Source organism: Vanellus vanellus (genome assembly GCF_965231255.1).
Source record: "Vanellus vanellus genome assembly, chromosome: Z".
Lineage (NCBI taxonomy): Eukaryota > Metazoa > Chordata > Aves > Charadriiformes > Charadriidae > Vanellus > Vanellus vanellus.
This window is the reverse complement of record NC_138908.1, coordinates 31279439-31292716: the sequence shown is the minus strand read 5'-3', so window position 1 is coordinate 31292716 and position 13278 is coordinate 31279439. Positions and strand designations below refer to the sequence as shown.

Below are 13278 nucleotides of genomic sequence, written 5' to 3'. Positions count from 1 at the left end.
CAGCTAACTTCAGTCATTTAAGAGTAAAATCAGGTTTCTTAATACAGCCACAATGGAAAGACAGGTGCTTACTCTGTCTTCTGACCATGCAGAAACCTAAGGCTTCTAGGTTATATACCTAAAACTAGTTGTGTGCACCCTCCTTGCCAGGTCCCCCACAAAGTTACTTTAAATGCCCAATAAATTCACAGTAGTCCTGTGCTGGAAAAGGGAGTTGTAACTTGGATTTATCTTAATCTTAATTCATTGTGTGACACTCAGGTCCTGAATGGTATTCAAGGCTTTAAACAAGGCTTATATGAACAAACAGGAACATGGAAACTGATGAAAGGTCTGCTGTACCATCTTCCGCCTCCTGTGAATCTCAGGACTTGAAAGACATGACGCAAAACATGAAATCAGAAAACGGCTGTTAGAAGAAAACAATTTAAGCAATTGTTCCCATAAGCTCCATAATTTCATCAAGGTTTTTAAACTTCATTGTCCTCTGAAACCAGAAGCTTAGTTCATGCATTGATTACCAACAGTTACCTTTCTGTAAATATTATAAAAAGCCAGTACACAGGTTGGTTTGTTTTATGAATGACATTTAAAAAGAAAAAGAAAAGTGAACAAAAGATTAACTACCATTTTTTTGAAAACTAAATATTTTTGCTTGCACTAATGAAGAAGTTAATGTAAAAAATATACTACAATACAGTACAAAACATCTTGCCTTCCATTTTTAAAACCTCTTTCTGAAGACTTTTCCTACTTACTTATTCCCTGTCACCATGGTTTTAAGTTGGGCGACATTCACAAACATTAGGGTGTACAACTACTTCCAACCAAATTAGAACCAGATATGTTTTCTAATTTTTAAATTGTTCAGAAGCAAAAATTACAACTTGCCTTACCAATACAACTTTCACTTTTAACTTCATATCCTGGTGGACAGATGCATCTGAATGATCCTTCCAAATTTTGACAGGTACCAGGAGAGCATGAACCAGGTAGGGCCACACACTCATTAGTATCTTTGGAGAGCAGATGGAATCAAGAAAGGTTTAGAATCATGTAACAAAACAGGCTTATTCATGAAAAAGACTAGGTTTCTTTTCTAATTTTCTTTTTCTAAGGCACTTAAATGCTTAAAGACCAAAAAGTAGTCCAAAACCCAGTTACTTCTACCATGTTTTCATTAAAGTCATTTTTTTTTTTCTAATACTTACATACTCTGACTGTGGTGCTTCCCTCTAAATGGGAGATAATAGTTTGATTACTTCAGCTCATCAGTACTTTAACACCTCCGTGTAGTATCATACATACCAATGCAATTCTTGGCATCTAAAGTAAGTTCGTATCCTTCATTACATAAACATTTGAAGGAACCAATTTCATTGAAACATCGTCCATTTCTGCACACCTGACCAAAGAAGGAACTGCACTCATCAATATCTGAAAAAAAAACCAAAAACAAAATAAAACCTCAGAAGCGAGAGTTGAGTCCCAGCATCATATATACCGCATGTTATAAACACACTCAAGTTGCAATATATATTTCTGTGGACAGGCGAATCTTGCAGCAATAAGGGAACAGCTGACAGCTAGTGGAAAGTAACTCCCACTCAAGTGCATTAAGATATATGTTCTATTTAAACAACACTCTTTTTTTACAGGGTATTGTAATTTTCAAACTTGCAGCATTACCTCAGCTACTGCATCTGGAGATATTCAATTACTGCCAAGTGACTGTATGATACTAAGTCCAGACACAGAAAAGAAAATGTTACATGGAATGTTCTGGATTTCATGTGGATTTATATGCACCCGAGTTTCCTCCTAAAACCTGCCTTGTCATTTTCAAATTTTGGAATATATCAGTTCTGAAAATGATGTTTAAAAATACTCATTAGTTTTGAGAGTTACTTCAATAATACAGACTTAAAGGAACACTGCATAAGGAAAAATACACATGAGAAAGCATCAGAATAAATGAAAAGGAAATTGGATAAGCATCGTAGTGTAAGAACAACTTACACTTCGCTGTTTTACAATACTTGAATTTAAATGATGAAGACTAACATCAGTTTTACTGAAGAGGTTTTAGTCTGTTTCCTGCTTCTGAAGGTGTACCTTCTGCTTCAGCCAGTATAGCTCTGCCTGTGTTACTAGTTTATTCCACAGCACATTTCTTCTGTGTTACAGTTCTACAAGCAGAAATATCTCCTAAGTATTATATCGGGATGGGCTGTATTGCATTTGAATGACTGGGATAGATTGGAAGAAAGCCCTGAGGCGCTTCAAGCTGTTAAGAGGAGTCCTAACAAAAGGCCAAGTCTCTGAGTCAGCTTGGGCTCCTTGGCCTCCTCGAAGGCACAGCCTGGAGCAGAGGCCCTGGATGCTCCTGGCAGTGACTGGCAGCTATACTGCCAAGGGAAAGAACCTCCTTGGCAAACAATGCTGTTCTTTGGCAGCAGACTCTTCTTACTTGGACAAGTTTTTAATTTTCTCTTTCCTGGACAGTGAGAGGATTAAAAGTACTTATTCAAGATGTTTTAATTCTTTTCCTGAACCAGAAAGGAACCAGTAAACTTCATTCTGTCTTCCTTCTGTAGCAGGAAAGACTGTAAATCCTTCCTCTCTTTTGGCATATGCTCTGCACAAGGGAGAAGTTCTCCAGAGACTTACGAGCCTGTTCATCAGCCCAGGAAGATTTTAGTTGCTTTGTCACAAGTATCCAAGAATTTAAATTGTCCAAACCCATCAGATATTCTCGTGTCCTGTGCTTTAGGCAACAGGAAATAGCAATGCCTGTATAAAGACTATATAAGCAGAGTTCATCTTAGGAAAGCAGATTTGGTAGATTAGCTGTACTGCTGGTCTGCTTCCTCTTTCACACTGTGTGCAAGTGTCAAGTAATATGGTGAAATAAAGAAATTACTTTAAATTCATGAGGCAACACTGGTGGTGTAATGTAATATATGTTTATTGCAAGTGGTGCCTATGGACTGTGCCAGTATTCAAGGACACGTGCTGTAATTACCCAGGAAATCTAATGGAGGTGAAGGGTGCATTAAAATGTCAGTGAACTGTAAGGTTTTCCCAGTGGTGCAGAGATTTAGGGCTTACATTATCTCAAGCTGGCCAGCAAAAATATTTTTCATTAGTTTAAAAAATGATAGTAGAGATTACCCTCTAGCGCTGGTAACAGCATCAGTTACTGCACTCAGTTAACTTTCTTAGAACCCTGATTTGTCTTCTGTTTGAGTTTTAACTATATACCATCCTCCTTGGCATACTAAGCCAGCAGCAATGAAAATAAAGTTTGAATTACATTACCTACCCATGCAATCATTATTATGAGTTAATTCAAATCCTGGATAACACAGGCAGTTATATGATCCAACCGTGTTTTTACAAGTTCCATTTCCACATGGATGGCGTTCACATTCATCAACATCTGCAAAGCAAAACAAAACTGTATGTGGGAACCGATTTTCCCAGGTACGTGTTAACGTGTTATCTGCACACAGTGACAATATTCTAAACCTCAGTCTCTCATCTGTCACATTTTCTATTTATACTAGTGATTTTTACAGCTTCTGGGTACACATAGGAAAATGTTACATGACGCATTTTTTGTATGTATTTTAAAATAAAAGATACTTTTACATGCAAAGATTAAAATAAATGCATGTGCAGTACCTCAAAGCATTCTGTCTTTATTTTCCATACGACATATCTTAATTTCTTTACGAACACTAATGATTAGAATTTAGTACAAAGGATTATGCCCTGGAACTTTCTCAAATTTTATGTACATATTTTACTCTTAGGCCCATGAAAACCTGTTGAAAGTGATCTATAAAGAAGTTTCATTACATTGTTCGTAAGTCAATTTACATATGTAAATATATTATGTCAGTACTACAGCCAGAAGTACACAGACTGCTTACAAACTCTTGGAAACATGCATTTTTAAAAGGCACTAAAATTCAGTGTTTTCTGCCATGTCTTTCAGTAATTTCTGGAGTTTCATGAGGATCTGGAAGGTATTTAGTTCTTTTTCTCCTAGGTCCTTGTGGGCTTTCTGAAACGTTTTATTTATTGACAGAAGGTAAACTTTTTTTGTATGGATCATTTCCATAACCTGTCATTGTCTAGATTTGTATTTCATACTACAAAATTTTTAAAATTAGTTTTAGAATTATTTAAGTTACTGTTTTGAGTAACCAGGCTCTCCAAATTTTGCATTGTTAACACAAGTCACTTTCCCAAATATCCTCCTTGGATGGTTTGACAAATGTGATCTAGTCTAAATATGAGAAGACTCCTTTCGTATATGAATATGTAATACAATGTGAATAGGTTTGAAATGTCAGTTTAAAGTTGAAATTGGAATGCATCTTTGTTATAGAAGACACTGAACTTCTCTATAGCTTAGAACTGACATTTAGATGACTATTATTTCAAAAATGAAAATACTTTTTTCACTATCTTTCCCAAAGAGAACTGAATTTATGTATGCATCACCTTTTCTGTACAAAACCCTGTAAAATTGATTATGAAACACTAAAAGAACACGAAAAACACTATTATTTTGCAATCTTCTTCTATCAACTCTATCATGTCATCATTTTAATACAAGTACAGATTTAAGTTACATTACATATGGGATTCTGTTTTTTAAATGAAACATGAACTCAGTAAATTTCTAAATAATTGAAAAATCTGTATTTTTTTCACCTCTAAGCTCTATAACTCTATGACACCTTCTATGAAATTCTCTGTCAAATAAGCCACCATGATGTATTTTTGTGAAAATGGGGTCAACATATTAACATATATCTCTGAGAATACTGTGATTTTTTTTTTCTCAAACCAATATATCCACTCCAAGGACAACTTCACATACTTCATAAGAATGCAAAAACGTATGAATTGGTCTTTTACTGTCACTATAATCTCCTCAAAAATTAAGACTCATCTCCTCCCCCTGTTAAAAATAACAAACCCAAGCAAAACACACAAAAGCATTTTCTTTACATACCCATGCACATAGTCTGGTCTTGGGATGCCTTAAAACCATTGTGACATATGCACTGGTAACTTCCTTGCATGTCCACACATAAACCATGACTGCAAACATTAGGAATTTCCAGACATTCATTGCGATCTGTAACAAAAATATAAAACAGATGGTACACATTATTGACTTTTATTATTCATTCATTTTACACAAACATGTTTTTACAATCTGTTATTATTATTAAAACCAGACTCAAAATTATCCATAAATAAACCTGAATCATAACAAAAGTTCATTTTATAGGAACTTCTTGCCTATACACCTCGAGGTCAAAACTACTGTTAGGATTTGGTTGATACAACAAGAGTGTTCTTTAAAAGTTTTACCCTGTCTTTCCTCCCTTCTACAGGGAAACAGTAAAAACTGTTACATAAAACAGCAGACTATGCAAGACAACAGAAAATAAATGATTCTTTTATCCTTTGAGAGAGTCATGCACATACCTTTGGTTAGGTACAAACAGATTCAAACAGACAAGAAAAGTCAACTGATTTCTTACCAACACAAGCACCATTGGGTGAAAGTTTAAAACCGGCAGCACATTCACAGCGGTAGCTACCAGGACTGTTGATACAGTCTGCATTTCTCTGACAGAGATTGTCTCCGTTACTGCACTCATCAATATCTGAAAGACCAAGAGTCATGGTTCAGACATCAGAAACCACGAGATAGTTACTTCTGCCTAGAATTTAGACTGCATTGTCCCTCTTGTGCATGACGAATCTTTTGTCCTCAACAAAGCATGAATATTCTGACCCTAAGCCTCTTGTGCTGTAAACGTAAATGAAAAGCAAAATCAATACAATTTCATACATAACACACTTTTGGATGAAGAAGGATCCTATGAATCCAACTTACTACACACTGAATTGGCTTTGCAACTTTTAACATCTGCCTAAAGAAATTAGTTTATCTATTAAAAAATGTTCGTCTTTGCCTTTGAACTGAAATAGTAAGTGGCATAGTTTGTTAGCTTTTTAGGGTGCATGTCAGCACAAGAGCCTTGAATACCAATGACAAAACTCCTATTGACTTTAGGACACATAACTCACTATCAGCTTATATGAATATCTCGACCTATAAAACTGTAGAAGAACAGACATAAGATGGAAAAAAACAAGGAAACTTTCTTTGAGAAGTTTTAATAACAAGAATTAAATTTCCTCCCTAAAATAAAATAAAATGAAATGAAATAAAATAATTTCATTTACTTCCTATTTAGGAGTCAGTGCATTGCTTGTCACAAAACTATCACAAATTTTATTAATTGTATATGCATATGTATTGAAGACAAACATGTCACAAACTGATTTATAGACTTGAGCCCTACAAAAAAGCTCACAGTCTGTCTCATAGATTTTGAAAAACATGTAAATTAAATGTTCCCCTTCCCTTTAAGATAAGCACACTTATGGGGGCTAAGTAGAAAATAACATCATTTCAAATCACCTTCACAGACCAAGAGCAGGTCATTGTAGCTGAATCCAGTGGGGCACTCACAGCGGAAGCTGCCAATCTGATTGATGCAAACACCATTTGCACAGATTCCGGGGATTTCCTTACATTCATCAATGTCTGAAAGTGAGATGAGCTAGTCAAAGTACAGTACTTCATGGCTTTATGTACTGCTTGGATTCTCATTTTCACTGTGCTTAAAACTGAGTTGAGAAGTTTTAATCTATAGAAATTGTATACAGGATATAAATCTAAACATACACCCATTATGAGAGAAAATAAACTATGTGAAGTTTAGGAAGTGATCAAAACAGACTAATACTAAATATTAGACAAGATACAGAACTGTTACAAATGTGCAGACAAGTACCACAAAATTTTTGAAGCCAAAAAAACTTTTTACCTTACCAATTACAATTCGAAACTATGAACTAGGACAGAGGGTGAGCAAAAGATCATAAATAAATGGAGGAATAAAAAAATACTAATCAGAACTATTTTACACAAAAATTGGTGTCACAATTTATGTTACCATTGTAACTCCACAATAAAATTAGAGTTTTATTATACGAAATGTTCATTTTGGTACCATTATGCAGCTACAACAACCTTATGCAAAACAGGTTTTGGTTAAAATAAGTTTAGTGAAACTTACCAACAGCTTTTCCAGTATGAATGTCAAAAGTGAAGCCAGGAATATTCCCGCATATGTTCTTGAATTCAGCTAGAGCAAAACAGAGAACAATGCATTTTTAGTGAGTACTTATAATCTCCCCAGAATTACTTGTAGTCTTCTCAGCTTTTCAAGAGCTGATACAAGCCAAATCTACTCCTGCACAAATTGTATCGAAAATTTGTGCCTCCTGCACAAATTGTATCGAAAATTCAGGTTGCCAATAAATGAACGTAAAATGAAACACTAATTCGTATTTTTCTTTTCTCAAATCTTTGCAGACTTTCACACACGAGTAAATATCTGGTTTGACAAAACAGCAATTCACTTTCTGTTTAAATGGAACTCCTTAACTTACCTTTTAAGGTTTATTGCTGCTTTCTAGACATGTGTAGAGAAAATTTGCAGCAACAGTTTCAGACAGGAGAAATAAATGTAACTTACCAGTACCCAGCCTTCTTTGACGATACAATCTGTTCTTTTCTGCAGAGATTACTGCAGCTTAGTTCCACTAAACTGTACAGCAGAATGGACACTCTGCTTTAAAGAAAGATGCTCCAAAAAGGAGTATTGTTTTAGTACGCTCATTTTATATCCTCTTTTCCAGAGCATCTTGAGAATGGGAAATGCACAGTATAAAGTATAAAATCAATGAACCCATGGTTTTCCAAGCAAGGTATATGAAGTTGAGTGGATTTGCAACATACAGAGAAAAATTTATAGCCTCACTCTATAATTATTGCAGCATGTAAGAAATAATTACTTCTTAAAAAAAAAAAAAGTATTATAAATCATCTATGTTGGCATGAGATTTTACTGGTAAAACAGTGCTTTCCAGAAAAAAATTGATAATTTTTGATCTAGGTAGAAATATGAAAAATGACAGCCCTACAACTGTAACTACGTCAAATTTGTAAAATACTGACACTAGAATTGTGTACTGAAAGCCCACTTGTTTGAGGGGAGCAAAATAATTCCAATGTGAAGACACAATCGGTTTGAATGAATAGTTTGCTTTAAGTGTGTGTTTGCAAACAATAACCATATAGATGCTATTCAGCATCTTTTCAGATCATATCAGCATTCAAATTCTCCAGAAAAATATTGTCTTTCAGTGTTAAGTTTCCAAACTATTGTTAAGGAAAAATTCCAAAGCATGCGGTAGGTATTTATACATGCAGGGCATTAAGCCAAGGTAAAATATCCTTCTACAGAATGTGGCTAAAATTTACAAAAATGTCCATTGGCATAAAATTCAAAGGGGCTCTGGAAGTGTAATATCTGGAGACTTCCATGAGTGCCTGGTCTACTGTTCATGCTACTGAGGACCTACAGGAAGCCCAACAAGAGGAAGAGTATAAAGTCACCTCTAACCCTGAAATGCAGACAAATTATTAGGTATCTCTTCAAGCACCAAAAAAAACCAGAAATGAGACCCTTCTGTTTTTCTGTGAGTAATGACCTTTAATTTAGAGCACTAATAGTTGACGTCTCTACTCACTGTAGTTTGAGTTTCTTCATCATCTACATTTTAATGGCAGCTGTCTTCAGTAGCTTATAATTTTGAAAAGTTTAGTCACTGGCATTATAACTTGAATAATTCTTGTCTCCCTTGCACCAAACATTTCCATTTATTAAAATCTCAGCAAATGTAGTCGATCATTGCTCAGAATGAGATTTGGCAAAATATTTTTCTCACATTCATACATTCTTTGTTATTTCCTGTATAAGCCAAGTAGGATCCAGTATACCTGAACTTAATCTTTTTCTTCTTTCTTCTGTCCTATTGTTTAATGACTGCTTAATGCCTACTGAGGTTATTCTTGGAGTACAGGATAATGGGCCGTAGAGGTACCTGCCAGAGTGTTTCACCATCCAGCAATCTTCTGCTCTTTTATATTAACATGTATAAGATTTGAGGGTTAGACATGTATAAGATTTGAGGGGTAGACAACAGTTCTTTTCTGCAAGGAGCTTTATGCCATTTACTGCTGTCAGTAAACCTGTGAAACACATATACTAGATAAAAAGAGGACCTCATGTTCACTACCCTGTCTCCAAGGGTCATGATAACCTACTCCTCTGGTAACGCCTAACACATCAGGTCTGTGAGGATGAAGGGTTGGAAGAGGCTCTGAGGGTTGAAGGCCTTATTTCATTCTGTGTTATGCTACCCACATATTCCATTTAATAGATTTTTTCCATATTTTTTTCAGTTCGTACTGTGCAGAAAAAGGGGACATAATTAGATAAGGACTGTATGATAATGGATTTATACACAGTACCAAATTATCCATACACAAACATGCCAGAAATTTACTTTCTGAAAGCTTGACTTTGCATCAATGACTTAAAAATATTTCAAAAAACTCCTATACTTATCAGTATATTATTTTTTAGGAGAAAAAGATACATCACACAACAGGAAAAAACCCTCTCTGAGCTCACGCATTCCTGAAAAGAACAATGAAAGAGTTCTGTAAATACTTGGTTACCTCTTAGCAGCGAAGCAGGCTTTTACACTTCTTTGGATGCAAAAACAAACAAACAAGAATGATTATTGCTGATTAAAGTCTGTATGGTAATGATTATGATCTGTAAAATGTGTAAAACCAAACAATACAGTCTTTACTACCTAAAGTCATCAAACAGAGATTGATTGTTAAACAAAAATATATGAATAGGAAGAAAGAGCTCTGTTCACAAAGGAAAAAAAAATGCAAATGCATTGGCATGTGAAGTTCGTACAAAGGAACAATATAATTCTCATCAGAGCAGAATAATGCTCTTAATGAGCTACTGGGCTCAGTCTAGCAAACTGGTTAAGGTCAGTGTATCATAACCCCTCTCTGTGATGTGTAGCCCCCACCCAGATTTCAGAACAACTGATTATACCACATAAGGGCAGCTATTCAACCATTTACACTTGGAATTTGCGTTTGAACCCTCATACAATCTCTTTTCATGGTGAAAAAGGTTCAACCATGTCTCCAAATACAGAAAAGGCATTTAGAAGAGCTAACAAGGCAATATTGAAATATTTCAGGAAATATATTAACCCCATAACTGCTTGCAGACTAAGTGGAGTCGACTTAAGAAGTCTTTAAAAACTGCAAAGTTTTTGAGAACTTCAGTCTTACCAATTTAAAAGGAGAATTCTTTCTCCCATCCAAGAATATTAATTGCTTGAATCCCTGCTAGTACTTTGCTGTATTTTTCTCATCATGTTGTCATCATGATGACAATTTTATGGTACTGAGATAAATGACTATGGGAAAGAATTTTATGAGCTCTCTGTGATAGCAAACATGTATTTCCTCTCTCAAGCTTATTTCCATCTCCCATTCCTGACTGCTATGAACATTCCTTCATTTTCCCTCCTCCTAGTTAAGAAATAAGAGGAAGAGGCTGCTTTTTCTTTTCAGTCCCATTTCCCTCCTCTTTACTGCTTGTTGGGGAAAGTCTCTCCTCAATTATCTGCTGTTTCCCTTATGTCACCAGGATAAACCACTTGGAATGAAAGTAATACATTCTTTACGTTAACATCACAAATGATGCAGCACCAGAGGTATGGGTTTAATAGCAGTAAACTTGGGGCAAAGTCAATTAAACAATAAAATGTGTACTAAACAGGCACCTGAGTTCTTTAGTCTTATCTAGGCACCTTTTCTCTTCTCACAATGGTAAGAATCTTTCAGTGAAGGCCAGGTGCTACTGTCAGGTTTCCAAGTTGGTGATTCTCCCACCAATGATTTTTCTGAGTTGAGCTTTCAAGGGTGTTTTGTTCCAGACAAGGAACTCCATGAACACTAACTGAAAAAGAACCGTACCTTGTTATTTTCACCTCCCTTTACAGAAGGGAATTTTTACTTCCCTTTACGATGCCCTGCTTATTGCGCTTTTGCAAGATCACCACCTTCAATAGAGAAAATGTAGAAGCAACTGAGAGCATCCTGCTCTGATATGAGACACAAATGAAAAAGTCTAGAAAGAGAATGCACTCAGTAACAAAACCCAATGTTTTTTGTTCTGACAGATTACGACTACCAGGACAAATGTATCCCCCAGTATGCAGTAACTAAATTATACTATCCGAAATTAATCATCCTGTAAGGCACACCAGACAGCAAGCACCTCTTGTCAGACAGTATCTTCAACCCCAGTATTGTTGCCCAATGACTGCTTTTCCAGAAACCTCAAATTGACAGCTTTAGAGATGGGAGTTCTGTAATCACACATTCAGAAAATTTGCTTATGCCTACTGTGCCATCCTGGTGGGTCTTACCTACACAAACATAGACTTTTGACATAAATCTGAAAACCTGAAAGTAACTCTGAAAGCTTTGGTATTTGCTAGAAAGAAAGAATAGAGCAACCACAGCATACTCATTTTATAGAGCCCCATCACCAAAATAAAAGGTCTAAATAATTAGATTGACCTGCAGGTACCTGTCTTACAAACATCCTTTTAGCTCCAGCGCTGACATACTCCTGCTGCTGATGGGAAGGTGAATCTGTACTTTCCAGGCCTTTTTGTTAATCTCAGCAGCACCTGACAGCAGTTTGTTCCTTTGCCCTTGCCTTCAGGAGCAGCTGAGAGGGGAAATATGCATGTTCTTCCTAATTTTTTTTTAACCAGGGGAAATGATTGGTGCTTTCAAACTAGTCAAGCTGTTTCTTTCTGCTCAATATCAAGTGATACTTCTTCCACTTAAAAACATAGAAGAAATAACTATTCTTGTTTAGCACACCAAGACTTAATCCAGCCAGTGACAGGATGGCAGGGTTTTGTCACTCAGCTTTGGGAGTACAGCAAAGGCTTTTGGGGCTGAAATGCTAACTTTAGCTAACAGGTCAAAGGAGCAGATAAGCAAAGAAAGTAGCAAAATGGAATGATTACAGTAGGCTTTACCTGTTCCTGGAGTTGGACACGGTTCACAAGGTTTGTTCCAGGCTTTCCCAACATTGTATGTGCAGCAACACATCCTTTTGGTCACATTGAAGGGCAGTTCATTCTCACAGGAGGTTCCATTATAGCTTCTGTAGCAAAAGCTTTTCCTCATGTCTGGATGTGAGAAAAGAATCCTTACGAAGTCAGCAACAAACTAACTTAAGTAAATATCAACCCCCTACCAACCTAGACAGTGGTTCATTAACTCTGGCTTCTGAATGCAATCCAATCCAAGCACATGCATGGATGCATTAAAAATAAGTTGAGGTTTGAAACAATCTACAGTATTTGTTTTAGAGTTACATAAAATTTGACATATTTTCAGTTTTAATTTACAGACATGAAGAGGAAAGAGGAATGTTCACCACAAATCAGAAACATACTACAGATGCTCATCAGATCCATTTGTATAGTAATCCCTACTATTTGTAAATGACTAGTGAAAATAAAAAAGATTTCTGAGTTCTGTTAAGGAATAAGAGCACTTCAACAGTGCACGTCAGTCACTGGGATCTCCTTCCTGGCTACATGACATAATTGTCTGGGAGTTAAAGGTAGGAAAAAGCAATATAAGGCTTTAGAAATGGCCTCATCTAAAAGGAAATTTTAAGCAGAGAGTTTGGTCCTGAAACAGTCTGATACTCAGACAGTTCTAGTAAAGATGACACTTTGCATACCCATGCAGTTATGTCCTCCGTTTACTTGCATATATTCAGGCGGGCAAATGCAGGTGTAGTTCCCCAGGGTATTGTAACAGGTGCCAGGACCACAGACACCAGGATGCGCAACACACTCATCAATATCTAGAGACCAAGAAAAAACATTATAATTAATGGGGTAAAAGAGGACTAAGGCCTAGCAAACGTTTCTAAGACATATGGCCGTAATAAACAAAAATCTTTCATTTAAATGAAATAAGATAACAAAAATATTTCATTTAAAGGCTAGCTTGAAAAGCACAGCTTAAATTTGGGTTAAATAGCTATTGTAACAGCTGCTGAGAAGTAATATTTTTAAGATCTATTAAGTCCAGCCAGTGAAGTGCAAGAGAACACCCTAAATAAATTTGTAGTTGTTGAATTTACCACTGAAACCGGATCACCTTGAGCCCCATCAGCTCCACAAAAA

At 35.9% G+C, this 13278-nt stretch overlaps 1 protein-coding gene across 1 annotated transcript in view; it reads right to left on the bottom strand.

Moving 5' to 3' along the window:
- Positions 1-13278, bottom strand: part of FBN2 (fibrillin 2) — a gene marked incomplete at both ends in the record, with an annotated part of 173634 nt that overhangs the window by 23384 nt on the left and 136972 nt on the right. Inside the window, 9 exon segments of the mRNA XM_082498059.1 lie at positions 897-1016; positions 1309-1437; positions 3326-3442; positions 5033-5158; positions 5571-5696; positions 6521-6646; positions 7182-7250; positions 12112-12264; positions 12828-12953. Of these exon segments, the coding sequence (XP_082354185.1) occupies positions 897-1016; positions 1309-1437; positions 3326-3442; positions 5033-5158; positions 5571-5696; positions 6521-6646; positions 7182-7250; positions 12112-12264; positions 12828-12953 (1092 nt within the window).